The 24,681-nt window shown below is 45.9% G+C and overlaps 1 protein-coding gene across 1 annotated transcript in view; it reads left to right on the plus strand.

Annotated features, from left to right (window-relative positions):
* Positions 1-24,681, plus strand: part of Fyn (FYN proto-oncogene, Src family tyrosine kinase) — a 207,786-nt gene that overhangs the window by 164,544 nt on the left and 18,561 nt on the right. The window contains exons 7-12 of the mRNA XM_004660642.2: positions 356-459; positions 1,673-1,822; positions 6,161-6,325; positions 9,870-10,049; positions 11,634-11,710; positions 11,800-11,953. Coding sequence (XP_004660699.1) covers positions 356-459; positions 1,673-1,822; positions 6,161-6,325; positions 9,870-10,049; positions 11,634-11,710; positions 11,800-11,953 — 830 coding nt within the window. The remainder of the gene's footprint in view (positions 1-355; positions 460-1,672; positions 1,823-6,160; positions 6,326-9,869; positions 10,050-11,633; positions 11,711-11,799; positions 11,954-24,681) is intronic.

Here is a 24,681-nt window from a genome sequence, read left to right on the forward strand (position 1 = left end):
AGCCCTTCTTTATTTTAATATTTTTATTTATTTTTTTGACAGAGAACTGAGTTTATTTTTTCAATTATTGATTAATCTTTCAGTGTGCCAGTACCATGTTTGGTATTTCCCAGGTGATAATTGCATCTCCCACAGTTGCCATTCAGTATAAGGCGCAGATTTCTCTTTCTGTGTGTGCAGGTGCCACTTTTAACACAGGGACAGAGGGATAGACTCAGGAATAGGTTGAAAGAGAACTGAAAGAAGTTAGAAAAAAATCAGAGGTAAGGGAATTCATGGACAAAAAAAATGTTTACACTGTTCATTTGTCCATTGACCATTATAAAGTATTTCCTTTCCTCTATCTCTCTTTAAGGTGGTACTTTGGAAAATTAGGCCGCAAAGATGCTGAGCGACAACTCCTGTCCTTTGGAAACCCAAGAGGTACCTTTCTTATCCGCGAGAGCGAAACCACCAAAGGTGAGAAAAAGTTGGCTTGTCATTCAGATCTGTGAATTAGTTGAGAGTAAGAAAAGCTTAGCTGTCATATGAAGGATCTTAATGGGTACATCCCCTCCTAGCCTTGGGAATGCCTGTCTGCTCCGTGATCCCCTCTGGTTCTGGGACAGCAGAGTTGCAAAAGAAATGCAGGGCTCAGGACGGCCCATAGATCACAATGTCAGAGGTTTGTTTGATTTCAGTGTGTGTGTGTTACGTGTGTGTGTATACACACATATACATACATATATACATACATGCATACATACATACATACATACATGTATATACATACATACACACACACTCACGTGTATGAGTGTGCATGTGGCCAGAGGTTGATGTCAGGTGTTTCCCTCAGCCTCCATCTTTGAGACAGTGTCTCTCACTGAGTCTAGAGCTCACCGGTTCAGCAAGCCCGTCTCCTGTTTCCACCTCCCCAGGCGCATACCACTGTGTTCAACTTCACACCAGTGCTGGGGATCTAAATGTTGGTCCTCATGCTTGAGCAGCTAGTGCTTTGCCAAACGAAGCATCTCCTAGCTCTCAGAAGTCCTTTAGAGTCAGGATTTCCTAAAACTCAGCCTTCAAGCTGCCCTGGTTGTGCTTTCCTTATGTTTTCTCACAAACTAAGGGTTGCACTCCTCCTCTTTCTGGCTAGCAACTCATTAGAGCCCACAAGAGGGAAAGGTCAAGGCGAGAGAATGGTGGCCTTCTAGGAAGAACTGTCAGACCCTGGTACTTGTCCCTGTGAAGCACTGGGAATTAGAAAGTTGAAGTTCCCTTCTAGAAAAGCATCCCTTTGATTTCTTTGTGCCCACCCTTCCTGCCCCATGACCAAAGGAACCCAGGAGGCAAGCTTCTCCAGAGTCCTTGTGCTTCTCTTTCTCTTCCCAAGAGGATTGAGTCTGTGCAACAAAAGAAACCAAAAGGAGCATTTTATAAAGGTGTCCAAGAAACTCTGTCTCAGGAACAAAATCATTTTATTGGTAGCATCTTCTGTATTTACAGGAGAACAAGACTTTTCTTTACACTGTTACTGAGTGGAAGAGGGTGTGTGTGTGTGTGTGTGTGTGTGTGTGTGTGTGTGTCCGTGTCCGTCCCACATTGATAATTATCACAGTAGTCAAGCAAGCTACAAAACAAACTAGTCCTCCATATGATTGACACTGCAAATGCATTGTGTATTCACCAGGTGCCTATTCACTTTCCATCCGTGACTGGGATGATATGAAAGGAGATCATGTCAAACATTATAAAATTCGCAAACTTGACAATGGTGGGTACTATATCACCACCCGGGCCCAGTTTGAAACGCTTCAGCAGCTTGTCCAACATTACTCAGGTAACCTTAATTCTAATGACCACTGGCCATTTGGACCCTGGAGGGAATAGGTGGGAGAAGGATGAGGGTGACAACTGCATACAGTCACTAGGGAAGCAGTTTCCTCTGCTATCTCCTGATAGTGGAGCCAGGCTCAGTGACTGTGGTGTTGCGACTGTACCAGACATTCTTAGTCCATGTGCTTGTCAGGAAGTCCTCTGACTTCTGGTTCCCCAGGTACAAAGAAGTAGTTTAAATCTTAAAAGTTCCAAGTTCTTTTTCTACTCCCCTCAGTATGCCACTGATAACTGTAAGATGAGTGGAGTGGTCACTGGGAGGGTGCTCATGTGAGGACGCAGCAGGGGGAGTGCTCCCATGGGGACGCAGCAGGGAGAGTGCTCACAAGTGGATGCAGCAGGGGGAGTGCTCACAGGAGAACGCAGCGGGGGGAGTGCTCACAGGAGGACGCAGCGGGGGGAGTGCTCACAGGAGGACGCAGCGGGGGGAGTGCTCACAGGAGGACGCAGCGGGGGAGTGCTCACAGGAGGACGCAGCGGGGGAGTGCTCACAGGAGGACGCAGCGGGGGAGTGCTCACAGGAGGATGCAGCGGGGGAGTGCTCACACAGGGACGTAGCGGGGGGAGTGCTCACAGGAGGACGCAGCAGGGGGAGTGATCACAGGAGGACGCAGCGGGGGAGTGCTCACAGGAGGACGCAGCGGGGGGAGTGCTCACAGGAGGACGCAGCGGGGGGAGTGCTCACAGGAGGACGCAGCGGGGGGAGTGCTCACAGGAGGACGCAGCGGGGGGAGTGCTCACAGGAGGACGCAGCGGGGGGGAGTGCTCACAGGAGGACGCAGCGGGGGGAGTGCTCACACGGGGACACAGCGGGGGAGTGCTCACAGGAGGACGCAGCAGGGAGTGCTCACAGGAGGACGCAGCGGGGGGAGTGCTCACACGGGGACGCAGCGGGGGGAGTGCTCACACGGGGACGCAGCGGGGGAGTGCTCACAGGAGGACGCAGCAGGGGGAGTGCTCACAGGAGGACGCAGCGGGGGGAGTGCTCACAGGAGGACGCAGCGGGGGAGTGCTCACACGGGGACGCAGCGGGGGAGTGCTCACACGGGGACGCAGCGGGGGAGTGCTCACAGGAGGACGCAGCAGGGGGAGTGCTCACAGGAGGACCGCACGCGGGGGGAGTGCTCACACGGGGACGCAGCGGGGGAGTGCTCACACGGGGACGCAGCGGGGGAGTGCTCACAGGAGGACGCAGCAGGGGGAGTGCTCACAGGAGGACGCAGCGGGGGAGTGCTCACACGGGGATGCAGCGGGGGAGTGCTCACAGGAGGAAGCAGCGGGGGAGTGCTCACACGGGGATGCAGCAGGGGGAGTGCTCAGAGGAGGACGCAGAAGGGAGTGCTCACAGGAGGACACTAAAGAAAATGCCATGTTTCTCTCATCATTTGACACTGGACAGGGCAGCTTGTGCATTTCCTGAGCTTGACTTGGTGACTCTGGTCTACGTGCCACGTGCTTCTAACCTGACTTGACCACTGTGTGTTGCTCTCTTCCTATACCTATTCCTCCACTGTGGTGAACTGTTAGAACAAATGCCAGATTCTGTTCTAATACCTGGATGATACTTTTCTTGTTACTGTTCCTGGCATTAGCTGTTAGATGTATAGGTGTACTGTTTGTGCATTTGATAAAAAATGTGGCTTTGTGTGCAGTTGTCAAAAATGTTTGTTTGCTTTCCTTGGTTAATAAGTGTGGCCTACTAGCCAGTGAATGTTCACATGGGTTGTTTCTCTGCCCTGTTTAGTTTTTTCTTTTGATAGAAATCCTCACTGTATAGTCCTAGCTGGTCTGGGTGTGTGCATGTAGCCCAGAGTGGCCTTGAGCTTGCAGTGTTTCGTCCTGTGTCAGCCTCCCAAACACTGACATTATGCATGTGAGTTAGCACACCCAGTTCCTGACTTCTACTCTGTTTGTTTGTTTGTTTGTTTGTTTTTTGTTTTCCAAGGTAGGGTCTCACTCTACCTCGAGCTGACCTGGAATTCACTATGTAGTCTCAGGGTGGCCTCGCATTCTTGGCAGTCATCTTACCTCTGCCTCCTGGGTGCAGGGATTAAAAGCATGCGCCACCATGCCCAGCTACTACTTCTCTGTTTTGTAAAAAAATTTATTTATTTATTTATTTATTTATTTATTTATTTATTTATTTATTTATTTATTTGAGAGAGAGGCAGGAAGAGAGAGAGAGAAGCAGAGAATGGGTACACCAGGGCCTCCAGCTGCTGCAAACATACTCCAGACACATGTGCCACCTTGTGCATCTGGTTTATATGAATACTGAGGAATTGAACCTAGGTCCTAAGGCTTCACAGGCAAGCCCCTTAACTTAAGCCATCTCCCCAGCGCCCTGACTTCTACTCTTGTTCCATACTCATTCAGTGAAAATGTGTGTGATTTTTTAGCACAAAAAGTAATCTTTTGAAAATGTAAATAAAGCCAGGCATAGTGGTGCACACCTTTTAATCCCAACACTCAGGAGGCAGAGGTAGGAGGCTCTGTGTAAATTCAAGACCACCCTGAGAAGACTACACCTTGCAAAACCAAAACAAAGAAAGAAAATATAAGTAAGAAATGCCTAAACCAGGCATGGTGGCACATGCCTTTAATCCCAGCACTCAGGAGGCAGAGGTAGGAGGATTGCTGTGCGTTCAAAAGCCAGGCATGGTGGCACACGCCTTTAATCCTAGCACTCAGGAGGCAAAAGTAGGAGGATCACTGTGAGTTCAAGGCCTCCCTGAGACTACAGTGAATTTCAGGTCAGCCTAAGCTAGAATGAGACCCTACCTCGAAAAACAAAAAACAAAAAAAAAGCCTATATATTGATCCTGATTAATAATGAGCATTTGCAAAAATTAACAATACCTGTAGTAGTAGTTAATTCAAGTCTTCACTCACTCAGTGTATATGGATTCTAATGAAATATTTGAGAGAAACGGAGCAGAACATCTCCCTGAGCTGAAGCAATATACTCAGAATGCCTTTGCATGTTGTGAGGATCTTTCAAATGCTGAGTTATATTTCATTCCAGGCAAACAGCAGCAGGATCCCTAGGGCTTGCATCATTTTAAAATATTGTGTTGGAAAGGGCACTTTAATAACATTGTAAAGCTGGAAGAGCGAAGGGATATGAAGAACAATAGACATTTTTTAATCTCACAGGAAAAAAAAAATCCAGTTTGTGTTAGATTTGTTTTTATATTGGCTTTTCCTCTCCTGTTTCTCTCTTGCACAAAAAATGCTTTTGAAATACTGACACATAAATAATTTCCTACCTAAACATCTCAGAACCAGAGTCCATCCCTCTCTGCCAAAAATGGAATAAAACATCAGGTTCTGTTCACAGAGAAGAGGCAGCAATACCGTGTTTGCTTCTGTGGGTTTGAGGGGTCCCCGGAGCATGGGAGCTCTGTGCAGCTTCTCTCCCTTCCCTGCTGCCAACTCTTTGTGGCCACTTCTCACCTGACTGAATTTTAATTTGGCATTTAGTCAGTTTCCTCTCACCTTTGTTAAATCCTCAGCAGTATAATCTTTTTAAAAAAAGAGGGGAAAAAAAAGACTTGCCTTAACCTCTGATAACTACTTGTTCCCCTAGTCTTTCACCTCATTGCATTCTGTGAATGTTAATTTCCATCTTTCTCTTTCAATCCAGACTCCTCAATTATATGTAGGAAGCTGCCATAAAGGTTTTCTTTTTAAAAAAAAAAAAAAGAGAGAGAGAGAGAGAGAGAAGTAGCAGAGCAACAATGCCCGTGTGTGTAGCTGGCATAATGGAGTCAGTTGACAGGATGAGAAGTCACCAGAGGAATTACGGCACCCTTGCCCCCAGCGGGTGTAAACTTCAGCCTTGCTCATTCTGATAGTCGAGTTCAGTGGGAGGGTCCCATACTGAAGCTGTACTTTAAACGTCTCTGCCAGCGCCATCCCCAAGCCTCGCACTTCTGCGTGAACGCCTTCAAATCAGCAAGGGCATTTCCAGGATTCCTAACTCATTAGACTGAAACAGTTTCTTAGTTCAGCAGCCCAAGGGGTCTCTATCTTTGTGTGGACTACAGCACAACTGAGGGGCGCAGTCCACATTTGAAATTTCTCCTCTCCCAAGTCCAGTGAATATTTTTCCCTGTGTGTCCAGTGTTCTGTGGCTCGCGTTGATGCCGCTCTGTCCGAGTACTGCTGTGTGCTGGGGGGTGGGGTCGCACCTGTGCGCCCGCCGTATTGTTACATGTGTTCTGCTCTTCTCTCCCTCCGCTGCCGCTGCCGCTGCCACTGCCGCTGCCCCGCCCACCAGAGAGAGCTGCAGGTCTCTGCTGCCGTCTAGTAGTGCCCTGTCATAAAGGGATGCCAAGGCTTACCGATCTGTCTGTCAAAACCAAAGATGTCTGGGAAATCCCGCGAGAGTCCCTGCAGTTGATCAAGAGACTGGGAAATGGGCAGTTTGGGGAAGTATGGATGGGTATGCTGAGACTCAATTACTCTTATTACTATTGCTATTACTATTACTAGCTTCCCCATATGGGAAATCTCAAATATCCAAGATGGAAGGTGACTGTCAAAAGACTTTATAACCAGGAAGAAAGTTTGCATTACTCTTCCTGAAGAAGAATAATTTTGATCTTAAAAATTGAGAGTTTCTCAAAAAGAGATAGTTAAGCGGGCTGGATGTGGTAGCACTCGCCTTTAATCCCATAGGGAGGAAGATCACCAACCTGGGGTTACAGAGTGAGTTCCAGGTCAGCCTGGGCTAGAGGAAGAGAGCGGTAATAAATGGGCAAGGTTGGCAGGTACTGGGTTTGGGCTGCTCTGTGAGCCAGCCTCCATTCATAAACAGTAAATGTAAGAATGCCTTTGCCCTTCCTTCCAGCTGCAAATGCTTTCTGAAGTCACCCTGAAGGGCAAGTCACCTTCCATCTTTCTTAGTGCATGCTTGATAATGGATTATAAGGACTGTTTTCTTTATTAATCCCTTTCCTATAGAGAAAGCTGATGGTTTGTGTTTTAACTTAACTGTGATTTCATCAAGTTGTGTCCCACAAACCTCTGGATTGGCTAAAGATGCTTGGGAAGTGGCACGTGGTTCGCTGTTTCTGAAGAAGAAGCTGGGGCAGGGGTGTTTCGCTGAAGTGTGGTTTGGTAAGGCAGAGGGCACGTTCTCTTTGGGCTGCATCGCAGAACCAGTGGAAAGAAGTTTTGAACAAAAATGCGTATGTGGCCACTGGAACAAAGACATTCAACCTGGGTAACTAGATGTGCCCAGGACATGTAGGTTTTTAGAATATGGTGACACCTTGCTGTGTTCATCTCTCCTGCTTCATGTGGTTAGTTAACCATCTGCAGAATAGAAAGTCAGCACCCTGTCAACATGGTATTTTTCTCCCCAAGACATGGCAAGATAAGATGCTATAGATGGGCAGCTATGGAGAAAGACCATAGGCTTTTTGCTCACCACGTCTGGGTTTGAATCCTTACCAGATGATTATCCACAAACAAGGGGCTATTGAACGTCACAGAACCTCAGTTTGCTCATCTGTAAAATTGGATTAATAGTTGCTTCATAGTATTTAAAGTCCCTTGCTAATACTAAATGTTCCAGACACATGTAAACATTTCTGTGTTTGGTTGTAAGACCAATTGCATTGGACCCTTGAAATTGCTTTTATAACCCCTCTAGGGCCGTTGCAGCTTTCCTTAAAGACAGTCCATGGGTGTGGGCCACCCCAAGAACATCTGTCAATAAGATAGCATTACAGTTATAGAATCTGCTTCTCTATGGACTGAAAACAACACAAGTACCTATGGTTTTTAGGTGTGATTGATGTTGAAAGAGTTAATGACGTTACATGCTTAAAGCAAGACTTTGTCAGTATATCTGTTTATCATCAGATACATACATAGACGGACAGACAGACAGATAAAGAAGCATATTCAGACACACATGCATATGTGTGTACTTGTTATTACAATAAGGAATCCACATTACTGTGCCCATTTCTGGCCAGACCTTATCTCAAGTATTATAAGATTTATTTATATAGACTTCTTCTCTACCAGTTTATAATTGAAATGGTGGGCTGTAAGGATTTTATCAAGTCACACAATCAGGGAGAATTAGACCCTATACTAAATTTTATTTTCATACTATATAATGTCAAGACTGGAGAGATGGCTCAAAAGATAGGGATGTTTGTTGTGCAACCGTGAGGGCCTGAGAGGAATTAATTCACCCTGGGTTCAATCCTCAGCATCCACATAAAAAGCTGTGCAAGGCCACACATGTCTATAACCCCAGGCCTGTGAGGAGAAGAGACACAAAAGCACAGAGGCCTGCTGGTCAGCCAGTCTAACCAAAACTGGCAGTTCCAGGCTCAGTGAGAGACTCCATCTCATGGAAACACATGGAGAAACAAGCGAAGAGGACACCTAGCATTCTCTGCCCCCTGCACATGTGCACACAGGGCACATGTAACCACATACAATATCATATCACACATACTACATATACAAAAATTATTATTATAATTACAAACTAAAAAATTACCCTGATCACTAAGATTTCGTTTCCCTTGAAACAAAATACCCTGCCATCAGAATTGGCGTGGGAACCTGTATAGTTATTCATGTGGGTACTAGAGGAGATTCCAATGGGCTTAACTTTGGGGGGGGGGGGTGATAGCATTTAAATCACCCAGATCATTTGCAAATTGTCAAATTTCTCATTTACATTGAGTAGCAGATATTTTATTAGATTTAAATGACCTTTTCTTGAAGCCACAGGTTCATTCATAATTTACATTTTAATAGGTTGTATGTATGAACCATGTTTTTAACAGGCTAACAAGAGTTGTTTAAGTATACAGAACCCTTAGTCTAAAGTCATAGATTAAACATAAGAGTGAGTCTTGGGCTGGAGAGATGCCTGCAAAGCCTATGGATCCAGGTTCAATCCTCCAGGTCCCACATAAGCAAGATGCACGTGGTGGCACATGTGTATGGAGTTCACTTGCAGTGTCTAGAGGCCCTGGCATGCGCTCTCTCTCTAATAAATAAATAAATAAAATGAATCTTTTAAAACAAAAGAGTGAGTCTTAACTTAAACCTATCCTGTCTTTTAATTAGAAAACAATATAATCTAAGTTGGCAGGCCTTTCTTTTCTTTTTATAAATTATCCTTCTAAGTCATAGACGAGAAATAGAATAAACATAAAATCCAGGGTTCTTTTTATTATTATAATTAATTGGGGAGCCAAAAGAAACTCAGGATAATCCAGCTCCATTCTGTATTTTACAGATGAGGTAACTAATCATAACCATAAACCAGGCCTTGCCTTTAGATTGATTAGAATTTTGTTTAACGTGGGAAGTTTAAATTCTTCTGCTCCCTCCTAACTGCTATTTGATTTCCCATTGTACCTGAGAGAAGCCACTGTTGTGCTTGTGGCCGACTGTCAGGAAACCTGAGGAATTTGCCCCAGTGGGAAAGTACTGGCAAGTACACCATACACTCCTTGCCAGGGCTTATGGGCATGTTTAGCTCGGCTGTCCAAGGACTTGGTCAAGTAACTCATCCAGCAAGCAGTGAAAAGCCTGAAACCTATTTCCCAGCATCCTCAGTGTGTTACCATTTTATTAATGATACACCCTGTAAAATGGAACTTAACCTAACTTCTTCCAGGCTTTCTCTATGGCCTAAAGGAGGGCTATTAGATGGCCAGTTCTTAGCCGTGGAGTTTGACCACTATAAATGAGGACCCAGAGCTTTCAGTGTAAATTGGCAGTCATATGAATTAGCCATAAAAAAAAAGCAATCTATATCAAATAGAAAAAAATTTAAGTGAACAATTTAACATAGCCATATTTTTCTATTGAAATTCTTGACGGAGTCCTTGCAATTGTCTTGGTTCATAAGAGCCATGTTTTGTTTTGTATGTGTGTGTGTTGTTATTGGTTTGTTTGTGTGTTTTTCTTCTTTGAATTGACATAATATTGTGGTATGTTTGCAGGTACCTGGAATGGGAACACAAAAGTAGCCATAAAGACTCTTAAGCCGGGCACAATGTCGCCCGAGTCATTCCTGGAGGAAGCGCAGATCATGAAGAAGCTGAAGCATGACAAGCTGGTGCAGCTGTATGCGGTGGTGTCCGAGGAGCCCATCTATATTGTCACGGAGTACATGAGTAAAGGTTGGGAGTGCCTCGTCCCCGCCACCCCCACGTCATGGCAAGAAATAGAGCTATCTGCTTGCTTTTTATGTAGGTCAAGGGTTCCCATCAGAAAGTACCCATCGTGTACTCACCAATAATATCACTTGTAAAACATGAACACAAAGCTTGCCCCCAAATCTTTGTGCCCTGTAGTGCCTTTTGCATGGTATACATATCAGAAATGATCCTCTGCATAATTAAAGCATTCATTGCAGTACCGAGGTAATGTGGAGGGCTATGCTGATCCACTGTAATTCTGAGTCTGTGTCTTCTGCTAAATTGACTTCTTGTAGGGCTAAATAATTAATAGCAGACACTAGTCTCTGGGCTAAGTTTAGTCTCCATTTCAACATCGTTTTTCCCAGCTTCTCTAGAAAGATCAGATGAAGACATGATATACATTTTATTCATTTCCTTCCCCCATTTGTATGTGTGTGCATGTATGCGTGGGTGTGCACATGTGTATTACTACAATCCAGTCAACATTGTTGGGAATAAAACCACACCAAAACAAGCAGCAGCCGTAGAAGGCATGCAGTGTGCACAAGTGGGCCCCAGTGTGAAGTTTTCTTCCTGTGTCCTTCCTTTTACATTATAATTAGAAATCTTCCCCTGGAAGATTCTTTATCCTTTGTATCCAGGGTTATTTTGTAAGTAACTTGTGATTAAAGCATTAAGAAACCACTGAGGGCTATCAGGAGCCTCTAGCTCCTGCAAATGATTATGCCCGTCTTGGTGTCCATTCTGAGTCTCCTCACACAGCTTTACCATTGTGCCTGTGACGCTGGATGTTTGTGTAAGGTGTCTGGTTCAAAGTTGGTTAGCTCTAATCTGATCAGGGAGCTCCTGCCCTGCCCAGTATAAAAGTTTTTTAACTAAGGCTAGGCAGTAATCCTAGAACTTGACTTTGTACAAGAGTCACCTTGAGGTCTTTTTTAAATGCAGGCATCTGTTGCCTAAATCTGGGATGAGGCCTGAGAATTTGCATTCTAGCAAGCTCTCTAGTGGTGCTGTTGCTTCTGGACCCAAGACCACAGTTTGGACTGCTCATCTGAACTGTGTTTTCCTTACATCATTCCTTTGTGCAGGGCTGACTGAGGAATGAGCTAGAACAGGTAGAGATCCTTATGTGTTCCTCTCCGTGACATAAATAAAAAAGGCTGGGATGCCATTTCTTCCAGCTTTATCAAAATATATATATATATATCTTCAGAAGTGAAATAAATGCTCTGTATTTTCAAAAGCCAAAACTTGCTTCTTAGGCAGAATTTTTTTCTATCCTAGTTTTTACATAATTGTTTTCACTGGCAACCTCATTCCATCCTATTACCTTTTACTTATTTTTTTAAGGTTTAGAGGGACTTTGTTAGATTAAGAAGAGAAAGTACAGAGAGCACCTGCCCATGTGAAGGTGGGAGGGGGTAAAGCCTACCCTGTGGCCCAAATTGGGGTCATTGATAAGTTCTGAATGGGGATATTTTTTACTTAAAATAAGAAAGTAGCCTCTGTTGGGAGTTTTTGTCTTTCAGACTAAATCAAAATGCTTTTATGTTTCATTCATAGGAAGTTTGCTTGACTTCTTAAAAGATGGTGAAGGAAGAGCTCTGAAGTTGCCCAATCTTGTGGACATGGCAGCACAGGTAGGCCCTGGTACCTTGATTCACACTGTGGACGTAATGGGGAAGCACACTGGTTCATAGTGTGTCTGACCTTCCCTGGTTTCCCACAGGTGGCTGCAGGAATGGCTTACATTGAGCGCATGAATTATATCCACAGAGATCTGCGGTCGGCAAACATTCTAGTAGGGAATGGACTAATTTGCAAGATTGCTGACTTTGGATTGGCTCGGTTGATTGAAGACAATGAGTACACCGCAAGACAAGGTGGGCACTTACTTGAGTGATGATGGCTACTGAATGCCTTTTGGCGAATGGTAGAATATTGCTCAGTCCTTCTCTTTACCTTGTCTTCCTCAGAAACACTCAAGGTGTTTCTTCAAGCTGGTATTTTCTCTTTGATCTGGTTAGTTTGAAAGCTCAGCAGGTAGGAAGCGAAGGGGTTGAGTAGATGTCCACCATTGTCCTCCTGTCCTCCTGTGAGAGCACCCAGGCCCACAGTACTGGGGTCAGAAAGCTGGACGATCTTCTCAGTTACAGCTTGTTCCTTGTGCTCCCAACAGAAAGCAGGATATGATCGATGGGAAGAGTTTAATAAGGAGTCTTTTACAATGGAAGAGTCAAGGTTTAAGGAAACCATCAAGGCATAACATGGTGCCTCAGAGCTGGTAACCTCAGTGGAGCCAAGGCCGGAAACCAAGGGCAGGTGTGGGTAGCCAAAGTTGGAGCAGGAGGCACTCCTAGTAGAGAAGCTGCAGAGCACACACTCAACTCCAAAGCTGGTTTCCAATACCTTGCCACTCTCCACTAGAAGTCAGAGTCTGGGATCCCATGATCAATCCTCATGGTTTTGAAGGAGGGAGGGGAAAGGAAAAAGAGAAGGTGTGGAGGGTCCCAAAGAGAACAACATGGGGCCTTGAAAAGCATTACTGAAATAAAATGCATCTCAAATGCTAAAAAGGAATACCCAAGGCTATTTTCTGTCAGCATACTGTTCAAATAGCAGTCACTAGGTAAAGGAGTGGAACTAAGAATATAGGTATCCATGAAAATCACCATGCTTGGGACTGGGGGAAGAGGAGCATTTACTGATGGTGTTGATCAAAGCCTGGTCATTCAGAACCAGGCTGAGCAATAACCCACATATTCTAGGGCAGTACTTTCTGCTAAATTCTTTTTAATTTTTTTTTTGGCTTATTTTTATTTATTTGAGAGCAACAGAAAAAGAAGCAGATAGAGAGAGAATGGGTGTGCCAGGGCCTCCAGCCACTGCAAACGAACTCTAGATGCATGTGCCACCTTGTGCATCTGGCTTACATGGGTCCTGAGGAATTGAGCCTCAAACTGGGGTCCTACTGGGGTCCTTAGGCTTCACAGGCAAGTGCTTAACTGCTGAGCCACCTCTCCAGCCCTTCTGCTAAATTCTTAATTCTGCTGGACGTGGTGGCACACTCCTTTAATCCTAACAGTCGGGAGGCAGAGGTAGGAGGATTGCCATGATTTTGAGGGCACCCTGAGGCTACATAGTGAGTTTCAGGTCACCCTTAGCTAGAGTGAGACCCTGCCTTGAAAAACCAATAATAATAGTAGTAGTAGTCATTTCTAGATTTTTTTCTCTATTTCTTTTTAATTCTTTATTTTATGTCAAGTCTTTCCTCCTTTAATTGACTCTGAAAATGGAAGGATCCTCAGAAATCTCTAGAGATGAGAGGAAATGTTAAACTAAGACCTTGGCTGGGTAGAGATACTGTCCAAATCTCGATTATATGCTGGTAAGATGCCTCATCTATTTGAAGCTCTGTGACACGTGGCCCTTCTGGTCCTGGAGCCCAGTCCACACAGCACACACTTGCTCATACAGGTGCATGTATACCACAGAAGCAGGTGGCGTGCTGCATCTCTCATCGGAGACACACGCAGCTCTGATTGGCACTGGCAGACCAGAGAGGAATGTGGACAGGTATGATTTTGTGGCAATGTGAGCTGAGAGTCTGAGTGACCCTGGTCCTGAGGACGCTGTCTAGCCTGGAGAGAGAGCAGGCGAAAGTTGAAGCTTTCTTCTGTTCGTGCAAAAAGTCTCAGTGTCGGAGGGAGCTGTGCAGGCTTTGTTTCTCCCCTTCCTTAGACTCTGTGGACTTAGTGGTTGACAGCCTTGAGCTATCCATACATGAAGAGGTGGTGGGGCCAGGAGGCAGCAAGTGCTGGCAGGGGTGCTGTTATCTCCCATCACCAGTTTCCTCTCATGTCAACTGCTGTTTGCAGCCTGTCACAGGGCCTCCTTGGTCCTGGCCACACTGCTTTCCTGCCCACCTCCCAATCTTGACTGCCTTTCTGCCCCAGCTTCCTCCCTCACAGTCCCAGCCACTGACTGAACAGATTTCATTCCCTTTGCTCCCCATTTCCTGGTCTTAATCCCCAAAAGAAGAGTCCATCCTTGCCTCTGAGAACATTTAGTTTCTTGTTTTCTTTCCCCAACTTCTTCAAATGCCAAATGCTGGAAAGAGATAAGGAAAGAGAATTAATGAACTAAAGTGGGGGGTGGGGGGTGGGGGCAAAGACTGAGGAGCCCAAGGATTTTGAAAGAGAAGAAAAAACACATGTTCTAATGTAGCAGAGTGAAAGAACGGGAAGGACAGGGCGTGTGTAGGATACCTCCAGCTAAGGGAGGGTGTAGTGGACTCAGACGAGTAAAGTTACTGGTACACAGTCACACAGCTAGCAAATGGCGGACCAGGACTCAGTGCAGCCGGCCTTACTGCGTTAACGCTCTCAGGCTGTTCTTGCTGTCTCTCACCACGACCAAGAATAAAAGAACAGAAAGTAGGGCTGGAGAGATGGCTTTGTCGTTAAGAGCATGCCTGTAAAGCCTAAGGGCCCTGGTTCGAGGCTCCATTCCCCAGGACCCACGTTAGCCAGATGCACAAGGGGGCGCACGTGTTTGGAGTTCGTTTGCAGTGGCTGGAGGCCCTGGCACGCCCATTCTCATTTTCCCTCCCTCCCTCCCTCCCTCCTTCCCCCTCTCTCCCCCTCTCTCTCCCTCTCCCTCTCTCCCTCTCTCTCTCTCTCTCTCTCTCTCTGCCTTTCTCTCTGTGTTTGTTGCTCTCAAATAAAGAATAGAAAGTTCACTAAGGGAGTCTGTTACCATGAAAGAGTGAAGGTTTGGGGAATCCTTTACCTTGGTTTTCTGGCAAAGCTTGAAGAGACTTGTATTTTTCAGCTGTGGATAACCAGCTGTTTCTGAAATGTCTCCCCTGGGTCTGCCCTGCTCGGCCCAGCCTGTGTTTGCTGGTGTTCTCTGCAGATGGCATGTGTGTTGCATGCCCAAGTCTCTGCCAGGGATTAATCAGCTCCTCCAGACAGCTGGTCCATGTGCCTAATAATATTTGCAAGTCAGGTTTTATGTCACCCGCAGGCCACAGCCGCGTTGCATCTTGATTACGGGAGTACAGGCAGTGTTCCGAAACATGTGCCAAACACAGATATTTTAGGACCGTGAATGACATTTGTTTGCAAAACAGTTGTGACTTTGCCATCACAGGGTGCACTGAAATATCTGTCACCTCTCTGGGCCACAAGGTATGACGCCAGAGGCATGGGTACAGTCAGGATTTGGAACTCAGGTACACTGTCTTTCCATCTTTCTGTGTTCCTTGAATCCTACAGCCCACACCTCACCTACTGCCTGCCTCAGGCTGATAGTAGAAGCCCTGTCTCAGGAGGCAATCACAACCAGGCACAGCACCTCCACTGACTGCATTCTAGAAGCAACTAGGAATCATTTGGGACTGCTTATTCTGTCACCTGGACATCTCACACAATTAGAGTAGATAGCTCTTTATTCATAAGTGCTTACCTAAATTCTGTTCACTTAGAGTCTAGTAGTAATTCAGCATCCAGTACTTGAATGCCTTACCCTGTAAAAGGGTCTTTGCTAAAGACATCCAGCCCAGAAACAAGTGTGTCTGTAGTCCCAGTTCCTCTGAAGACTAAGGGGAGAGGGTCACTTGAGCCCAGGAGTTCAAGACCAACTTGGGCACTGTAGCGAGGCCTCAGCTTCAAAGAAAGAGAGAGGAATAGAAAAGGAGGAGGGAGGGAAGGAAGGAGGGAAAGAGACAAGCCTAGCACCAGACAAAGGACTATGTCAGCAAGCATAAGGAGGGCACAGAAACACTGAAGTTAAGCAGAGCAGTGTACAAAACCAACTCCACCAGCTACTGGCCTGGGCACTAGGCAGGTTGCTTAACTTTTCCATGCTCAGATTGCATTATTATAAAGTGAAAATGCACATTACTTACTTGGAATTTGTGCAAAGATGAGGTGAAAAGCATATAAATTATTTGACACTCTCGGCTTTAGAAAGTGTCTAAGTAAATGTTACTCTTGTTTTTTTCCTACACAAGACTGGGGTACTAGAGAGTAAATAAATGAATGGATGGATTATAGATACAGTAGAAAGGCTCAGACACAACTCAGGAGAAAGAGGAGCCAAGATCATTCCCAGCCAGAGAGCCATGGTCATGGTTAAATAGCCTTAGCAACAGCAGTGGTGGGCATGTTGGAAACATTTTACTTTCAGGGAAAGAGAATGAGTTTGGAATAGATTTATGGAACTTGGGTAGCAATGGGGGTGCATCCAAGCCCAAGGATGCTAGCTGTGGTGTCCTTGTTGGATCTGCTATCATAGCTGGCCTTCCACCTCCCAGCCTCCCCTGGGTCAGGCCCACAGCCCTCTCCCCACCTGTGCCCAGACCCGTAAGGCTTTGTGGTACTGTTTCTCTCCCCTCTCCCCCCCCCACACACACATGCACGTGTGCACACGTGTGTGCATGCCTCTCTCCTATCCTCTGTGATACATGCTGCTGTACACACACACACCCTCTTTCCTGTCCAGCAGCATGTTACTTCCTGAGACTTACAGCCCCTTAGGCATCCATCAGCTTCATCACCCAGCAGATGAGAGGCTGTGGGAGAATTCTCCACAGATTGTTCTTTCTTCACAAACTTCCAAGTAGCTGAGTGTTGACTAATGTTGCTTTACACCTAGAAAATTCAGATAGCTCTGGCTTGTACATAGTGTGACTTGCTTTTGTGGACACTGTGTTTTCTGTTAAGCTGTAAGCTCCATACAGTAAAGAGAACAAATTTGAATATGTGCAACTCAGTGCACTTTTACATACACATGTGCTCCCAAAACCACCCCACAAAGGGAGATAGGCCCATGAAGACCCCTTGTTCCACCACAGTCATAGCCAGCCCAGAGAGGCCTCTGTTCTCTGTCACTGCAGATCTGCCTGTAAATGAACTCCATGTGCACGGGTCATACAGTACTTCCTTTTGGCCTGCCTCTTTCCCATCATCATGTGTGTGAAACTGCTGCTGCATCTAACAGTAGCTCCTTCTCACACACAGCTCACTAGTATTCCACTGTATGGCAGCAGAGCCATCGCATTGTTGGGGAACATTAGGGTGAATGTCCACTTGGGGTCAGTATGAATACAGTTGCCAAAGTTGTAACCACACACCCTCCTTTCTCCTGCTTATTTCAAATGGAGCAGACCTAGTTCAGCAGTGGTAGTCACTGCCTCACGGACTTGGTGACATGTCTTTAAAGGGAGAGTACAGTTACTGCTGTCGCTGGTGTTGGGTTTCCCTTCACACTGCTAAGGAGCCAGGGGTTGGAGGTCAGGAGCCCTGGTTTGAAACAACTCTGTCACTTGCAAACATAGTGTTCTTTGGCAAACGACTTACCTTTCGAGGTAGGGTCTCACTCTGTCTCAGGCCGACCTGGAATTCACTATGTAGTCTCAGGGTGGCCTCGAACTCTCAGCAATCCTCCTACCTCTGCCTCCCAAGTGCTGGGATTAAAGGCGTTGCGCCACCATGCCCAGCTCGACTTACCTTTTTAAAGTCCATTTTTTATCAATTGTAAAAGAGATGATAAAAATAATTACCTATGGTAATTAATATTAGAATTGTGAGATATGTATGAAAATTCTTTGAGTTATAAAATAGAAAAAAATCTTATAATAATGTTTTTGTATTAATTGATACATTTTTCTTAGAAAATGTATTCATATTAAAAACACATTAAGGAGAAAAACTACTAGTAATCAATAGAGAAGAATCTTTTTTTAAGATGAAATATATATTTATTTATAACTTGTTCATTCTGTCTATCTGGACATTCAACATGGATGTCATCTACATGTCTCAAGGGACCCTCCATCTGGAATATAGCTGTGAGTCGGTTAGCTGCCACCCTTGTCTTAGACAGACCTTTCTATTTTCTTCTGATTACTGTTTCTCTCAAAGACCATCCCTGCCTCTGTCTGGCTGTGATGTTTACAGTCTCATTGATTATCAGGTGAGTATCCCAGCAGCTTCGTACATCAACACACGGACACACACACACACACACACACACACACACAGTCCCTGGTGTAGTAGCTCCCTTGGCATCCATGGAGCCAGTCTTACTGCTTCTTTATAGGGACGATTTGGCCTGAATACCAGCAAATTGTTCTCCTGGGCACAAAGTACATGATAGGTATTTGATGTATATTTGTATAGAGTGGTGGAAATGGCCAAGTCACCATCCCCTACCTTCGTTCTTCTCAGACAAGCTGTCTGAGCAATGTGTTCCTGTCTTTTGGAAAGTGGAAACACTGGTGGCTGGGAGCCCCTTCAGGAAGGATTGTTTGATCCTGCCCAGCCAGTGTTCCCTGCACACTGTGAGCTGGCCTGTGGGGAAGCTTAGGTGCCTGGAGCTAGCCAGGCCTGTGTGCAGATGCTAACTGCTGTATTCCTAGGTCGTGGGCTCTGCTTCACAGTGCCCTGTGAAACAGGACTATGCTGCATGCCTTCCAAGTGGCCATGAGAACTAGAAGTTGTCATTGTTATCTTATAGAATGTATAAACCAACATTCAGAATCCAGGGAAATAATTCTTTTGGTTTCCTCCCTGCAGCTGTTTGCATGGTATCTTTTCAGACAGCCAGGCTTTTCTCCTTCTGCCCTCACATCCTCTGCTCCCCTCCAAAAGATGGCCAGGCCAGAATTGGTTAAGAATATGACCCCTGAAATCAGCTTGTCTTGGTGTGAATCCTGACAGTATTGCTAATTTGCTATGATATCTTGAACAAGTTACTTAATCTCTTTGAGCCTTCCTTTCTTCCTCCAGAACAGACATAACGATAGTCACCCACATTATAGAATTGTTCTGCGACACAGAGGCGTTGCTGTTGGAGGTACATGGTAGCAGCTCATTGTAGTTGGCAGTGGCAGTTGTCATGTTGTTGGCCCAGTGGGTACTAAACTCACGTACCAACAGGTGCACACATACCCATGCTGCAGTGGGCTTCCCTGACCTCCCATAAAGATAAGTCATCTCTGTAACCCCTCTGCTTAGTTGAGTCATCGTGAGAGCAGACACAATCTTTAAATTGTTGGATTATATTAAAAAAATAGAGGCATTTAGAACACTGTATAAGACTACAGGTTTGTTTATTAAGTAGGAAAAGAAAAATGTGTCTTTTCAAATACTCCCAGTATTTAGAATTTAAATCAAATAGATTATTGTCTAGAGGAGAATTCACATATAAATTAGACTATGAAGAATTCATAATTGTTACAGTTTTCATGTTAATTATTTCATGCTAAAAAATCGTTACTGCATAAATTAACACATTCCTTCTTGGAGAACATATTTTAGAAAGATTTGTTACTTTAATAACTCTTTGTGTATTAGAAATCCCAGATGCTGGTACTAATTAAATGTAATCAGATTTTGGATTCAAAAGCACAGTAGCCATTTAACACAAGCAGGTAGCGAGGCTGACAGTCAGGAGAAAGTGGATCCTGTTCCTTGGAGATTTTTAGTTTCACAATGTAGGAACTGTGGATTCAATGCCTGTCTTCCTTTGTGTTACAACAACTGGGGATTATTCGACTTGGAGCTGCACGATCCAGCTCAGGGACTCCTGCAGAATTATTAATCAGCCTCTTTGGAGCCCCTGTAATCCAGCGGCAGATCAAGGCTGGTCTCACAGTGAGATGTTCTCCCTCTGTCCCCTTCAGCACGTGAGTTGCATGTTCTTGTCAGCAACACCACCACCATTCCTGCCCAGTGTGCTGTGACCTGAGCAGCAGAATCAGAAAAAGGAAGGAAAAACAGCAGTTAATTTTTTAATTTAATTCTTTCTGACCTAGAGAAACCAGCCATCTTTTGAAGAAGGGCAAACCCTCTCTACTGAAAGCATTGTTTCAAAGGCTGAGCAGGAAGCTCACTTGTTCCCGGCTGGGATCCGAAAGCCCAGCCACCAGGAAATGACAAGGCCACACCCCCTAAGCCCATGTGGGGCGGGTTTTTCATTCCCAGGGCTGTGTAGGAATAAACCTGGCCTCCCCAACAGCTCACCCTATCCTGCCCTCCTGGAGGTCAGGCAGAGCTGAGATGCCTCCCTGAACTCCCAGAGTCAGAATTTGGGGCACTTTGGTCAGCAGGCAGAAGCTGCCTTCATTTGTATTCTGCTGCCTCCAGCTCTGGGCTTCCACCGGTGTTTCTGGGAGGAACTGCTTTGTTTATCTGCCAAGCCACCACTGAGCTGTAGGCCCAAATTAATAATCAGGGTAGCTGGTCAGATGCAGAGAAATGGCGACTGCTTAGAACATCATCATTTTCTCTTCCTGGAAAAGATATTGAAAGTCAGATGAAAATGAAAGAAAGGGGACTTTAAATAACCCTTTTATATTCTAGTCTCTTCAGATGAAAACGCTTGCCAGATAGCAGAAACCTGATTTCTTCCACTTCCACCCTTGGCTGTCTCAGGTCAGCACAGGGCTTGGAGTTAGGCCTGATGCCAGCTCAGGTCACAGAGACGGCCTCTCTGAGCACCTTTCCCGCTGTCTGCCGTGCCCACCGGGCATTCCTGCTTTGTGTTCTGGGAAAGCTTCACTCCCTTTGTGCTGTTCTGGGCAGAGCTGCTTGGCAGGTGTTAGTGAATGGTCAGGAGTAGATCCTCAGCCTCTGTGTCCCACGTTTCTTGGTATCACGAGGAAGGAAACAGATGGTCACCCTCTGTGATTCTGAAGTGTGTAAATAGGAGATGCAGACATCCTCAGACATCAGAAATGTCACTTGGCTTCCTCATTGTGCTCTGCTGGCAAAAGGAACCTGCATTTCTGCATCATCTGGATAGTCAGATACAGGCAGTGCACTGGAAACTGCCTCTGGCTCCTCTCTGGTTTCTTCCAACCAAAGGAGGGCACTCAGCCTGGCTTGCTGGTTTCCCCAGGGGGTCCCAAAGTCATTGACACTGTGCCAGATGGAAAGCAGGGGACAGTTTGAAAAGCAGCCCGAAGTTGTACTTGTCTGTACATGCTGTCTCCCTTCAGCTTCTTTCCAGACTCCCATCCAAGCCCCAGCCTGGCCAGCCTGGCCCCAACCTTCTCTAAACCCGTGCTGGCATGCTGCCTAACACAGTGTGGCCTTACATCACATTGAGCCAGACCCACTGCCCCTTTTAGAAGTGACCAAATTCTTGGAATGGATTCCAAGTAGAACTGCATCCCAGACATACGCTCATTACTTAGTGAGTCCTCACCACCCTGGGCAGTGGCATTCAAATGAATGCAGACCTGCACACAGCTTCCTTCTTGCCTTTGCTATCTTGTGAAGATTACAAAGTAATCCAGGCATGGTGACACACACCTGTCATTCCAGTACTCAGAAACTGAGCCAGGAGCATTACCATGAGTTTAGGGCCAGCCTGGGCTACAGAGAACTACGAATGGTTCTTGGAAAGCTGAAAGGATAATGGAACTTGAGAGTCTTTGAATTCTTGAAGAACCAGCCAGACTTCCTCCACTTCTTCTAACCAAGCCCTCCCTCCCAGCCTGACTTTAGGGAAAGTCTCTGGTGATCCTCATTTTCTTCGTAAGGGTAAAGGGACCAGGTCCCTATGATTTCAAGAGGTTTTCACTAATTTCACCCTTTACTTCTTTGTGCTACCAAGGGTCACCCTGGCTTACCTTTCGTCACTGTTGCAAGAACGGTGACGGGGAAACACGAGTGGCCCAGAGTGTCCTGTCTTCAGTTCTGGTTCCTCGGGAGTCTCACAGCATGCTTGCTGTCATTCTCCATGTAAGAATCTCGCCTTCCACAGCTCACCTTCCTGACGGGCCTGGCTTGGCTGATACTCCAAGATCAGTGCTGGGATTCTAGATACCCCACACACCCCACTGACTGAGTCATTTCCCTGTGTCCTTCAGCTGTCCTGTTATAGGTTCCCAAGCCCTTCTATCAGTGCTGTCTGTGTGTCATTACAGCTTGGTCCCCTAGAATTTGCTTACTCCTCTCAGCCAGAATATCCTATCCATGCATTCAGCCCAATCAGACTTTGGATTGGTGCCTAAACGGTCCCTGTCTTTTGCCGTTCAGGCCTTCTTCGGGCTCTTGTCTCTTTCTTGGTTTCAGTCTTCACCCTTCTCCACCCACATCCCCAGTGGAACAGCACCCCTCCTTGCTCTCTGTCTCCTTCCTTCTCAAACTCTTCCTGTGGGCATGCTGAAACATCAGATGGGGTATCATCTCTGTCCATTGTACAACTGGTTTTTCGTTTATTTTTATTTGGAAAACATGGTGCTAAACCTCTATGGACCTAAAGGAGAAATGTCAGCAGAATGTGTCACCAAGGATAACTGGAAACACAATTGTATTACTTCAGAAGCATATGAGAAATTGGAAAGTCATCCCTTGGCTTAGTGTGAGAATGCTGAGTTTTCCTTTGCCAAGTTTCACCGGGTTTGAAATCACTGTCGTGTTTGAATAACCACAAAGTTCCAGGTTGGGTCAGCTTTGATTGTGCTTCTAGGACAGGATCTCCTATCTTAGTCCCTCCTTGCCCTCTCTACTATATAATCAGTTTCCTGTCTCTAGCATAGTTCTAATTTCTTGGGTTCTCCAGGGAAACTTTAAAGCTAGAGGATTGTACATTATTTAATATTGGCTATAATAATTTTCAGAGTTTGTGGTTTCATAATTAAAAGAGGCTCTGGGTGGCTCTTCAGTTCTGAAAAACAGGATCTGTTGTTGAAGCTAATGCCTCGCCCCCTTGGAAATGCTATTATGGTGCAAGTTGTGTTGTGGGGGACATGGCATCTTCTGTACTGGCTGTACTTCTACATAGGTTCACATTTTCACTACAGATGTTCTCAAGAGAGAACACAGAAATTGTCCTGGTCCGGCAAACAAAAGACCTAACAGTCAAGGTCTTCACTAAGAGCTGATGATGTATACTGGGCTCCACCAAGCCTGTCTCCTTGCCTTAAGGAAAGCCGCTGGTCATACTACATTACATCTCTATGGCTACCTCTTCCTTGAGCCATTACTGTGGTAGGCTTAGCCTGTGAGCTCCAGAACTGCCTAGAAACTCCTGCAGGAGGTTCCTATGCGGGGTGTCCCAGGAGCACCTCACGCTGCTCAGGACTTAGTGGACACTCCATAAATTCTCAGCAACTGATTGATGTTGGAGCTCTCCACATCTTCTCCTTGACTGAAGTTTCAAGGGCGCTGACACTGCTGAGGGCCTTTGTACTTCTCATCCCACTGTAGTCACAGCTGCATTTCTGTAGCCATAACCAGGTGCCACACTCTACTGAGTGCTCTCCCTCCTCCAGCATCCCCAAGTTACAGACTGGGAAACTGAGCCAGGAAGGCTTCAGAAGCTCCATGAGAGTCAGGTCTGCCTGTGTCTGCATCCTGGCACTTTGACAAATGGCCTCTCAGTCCCTGTACAGCCCATCCGTGGGCCTTTTTCCACTGTCCCTGCAGGGCATTGAAAGGCCCATTTCCTGGCAACTTACCTTCACTTCATGAAGAAGGGTGAGTGGGTGAGTGGGAGCCAAAGGACCTGCAGCCTGCACGTGAGCATTGAGATGCACAACCAGCCCAGAAAGAACCCATCCATGGCCTGCTGCTGTCTGAGTCTGAAGTGAAATCAGATTTCCTGGGCACTAGGGACACATAGCTCCCAGTAACTGCTGTGAGCTGGCTTTGGGGTAGGCCAACATGACATCAACCTGGCTATATGCATCTTATTTTCACTTAAAAGTTGAGGGCATCTAGTCAGGCAGACAAGGAGTATGGCAAGAATGGCTCCATTCCAACATTAAGGGAGAAAAATTATTCGTTTGTTATACCTCCATAGTGTCAGGCTTCTCTCTGTGTTGGCTTGAAAAAGTCTATAAAACAAGATGACTTCTCTGGCCATCAGGTTGCTGGAGAAATTGCTGGTGAAGCTTACTCTATGCAGGGACTGCATTTATTTTGGACAGTTGTGGTGTAACAGCTCGGGCAAGGTGCTATGGGGCAGTGAAGTAGAGTATATCGCCTCCAACCCAAAGGATGATACTCTACTTAAGAAAACCACACACACACACACACACACACACACACACAGAGAGAGAGAGAGAGAGAGAGAGAGAGAGAGAGAGAGAGAGAGAGAGGTAGGTGGGGGGAGAGAGGAGAGAGACAGACTAGTGGAGAGTCTCAGAGGAGACGCAGACATGATAGAGTAGTGCACAGTGTTTAAGTGCTGTGGTTCTGAAACCATTCTCCTCCTATGGAATCCCACTTCCATCCTTCACATGCATGACTCTGCTGTTCACGCATCTGCACAATAGAACTATTCTTGTATCTCCCCTGTGTGTGAAGCACTTGGCACACTTAGCAAGCACCAGTATCTGTTCAGCAGTGTAGGAGCATCACACTGTCAGTTGCTTCTGAGGTTGTCTTCTCAGGGCACAGGAGATGAGTGAAAACTGTCATCCCAGAGGACTTCAGGAAGGAAGTGGGACTCAAGCGGAGCAGGTGGAAGGAAAGCTGGCATTTCAAATAAGCAAATACAGAAGAAGCAAAGATAAACATGCCAGGTGCAGGGTGCTGGTTTCAGAAAAGCAAACTAAACCAAATTAGCTGTGTGTCTGCAGCAGGCATAA

The sequence above is a fragment of the Jaculus jaculus genome, chromosome 7, assembly GCF_020740685.1.
Source record: "Jaculus jaculus isolate mJacJac1 chromosome 7, mJacJac1.mat.Y.cur, whole genome shotgun sequence".
In the NCBI taxonomy this organism is placed as follows: domain Eukaryota; kingdom Metazoa; phylum Chordata; class Mammalia; order Rodentia; family Dipodidae; genus Jaculus; species Jaculus jaculus.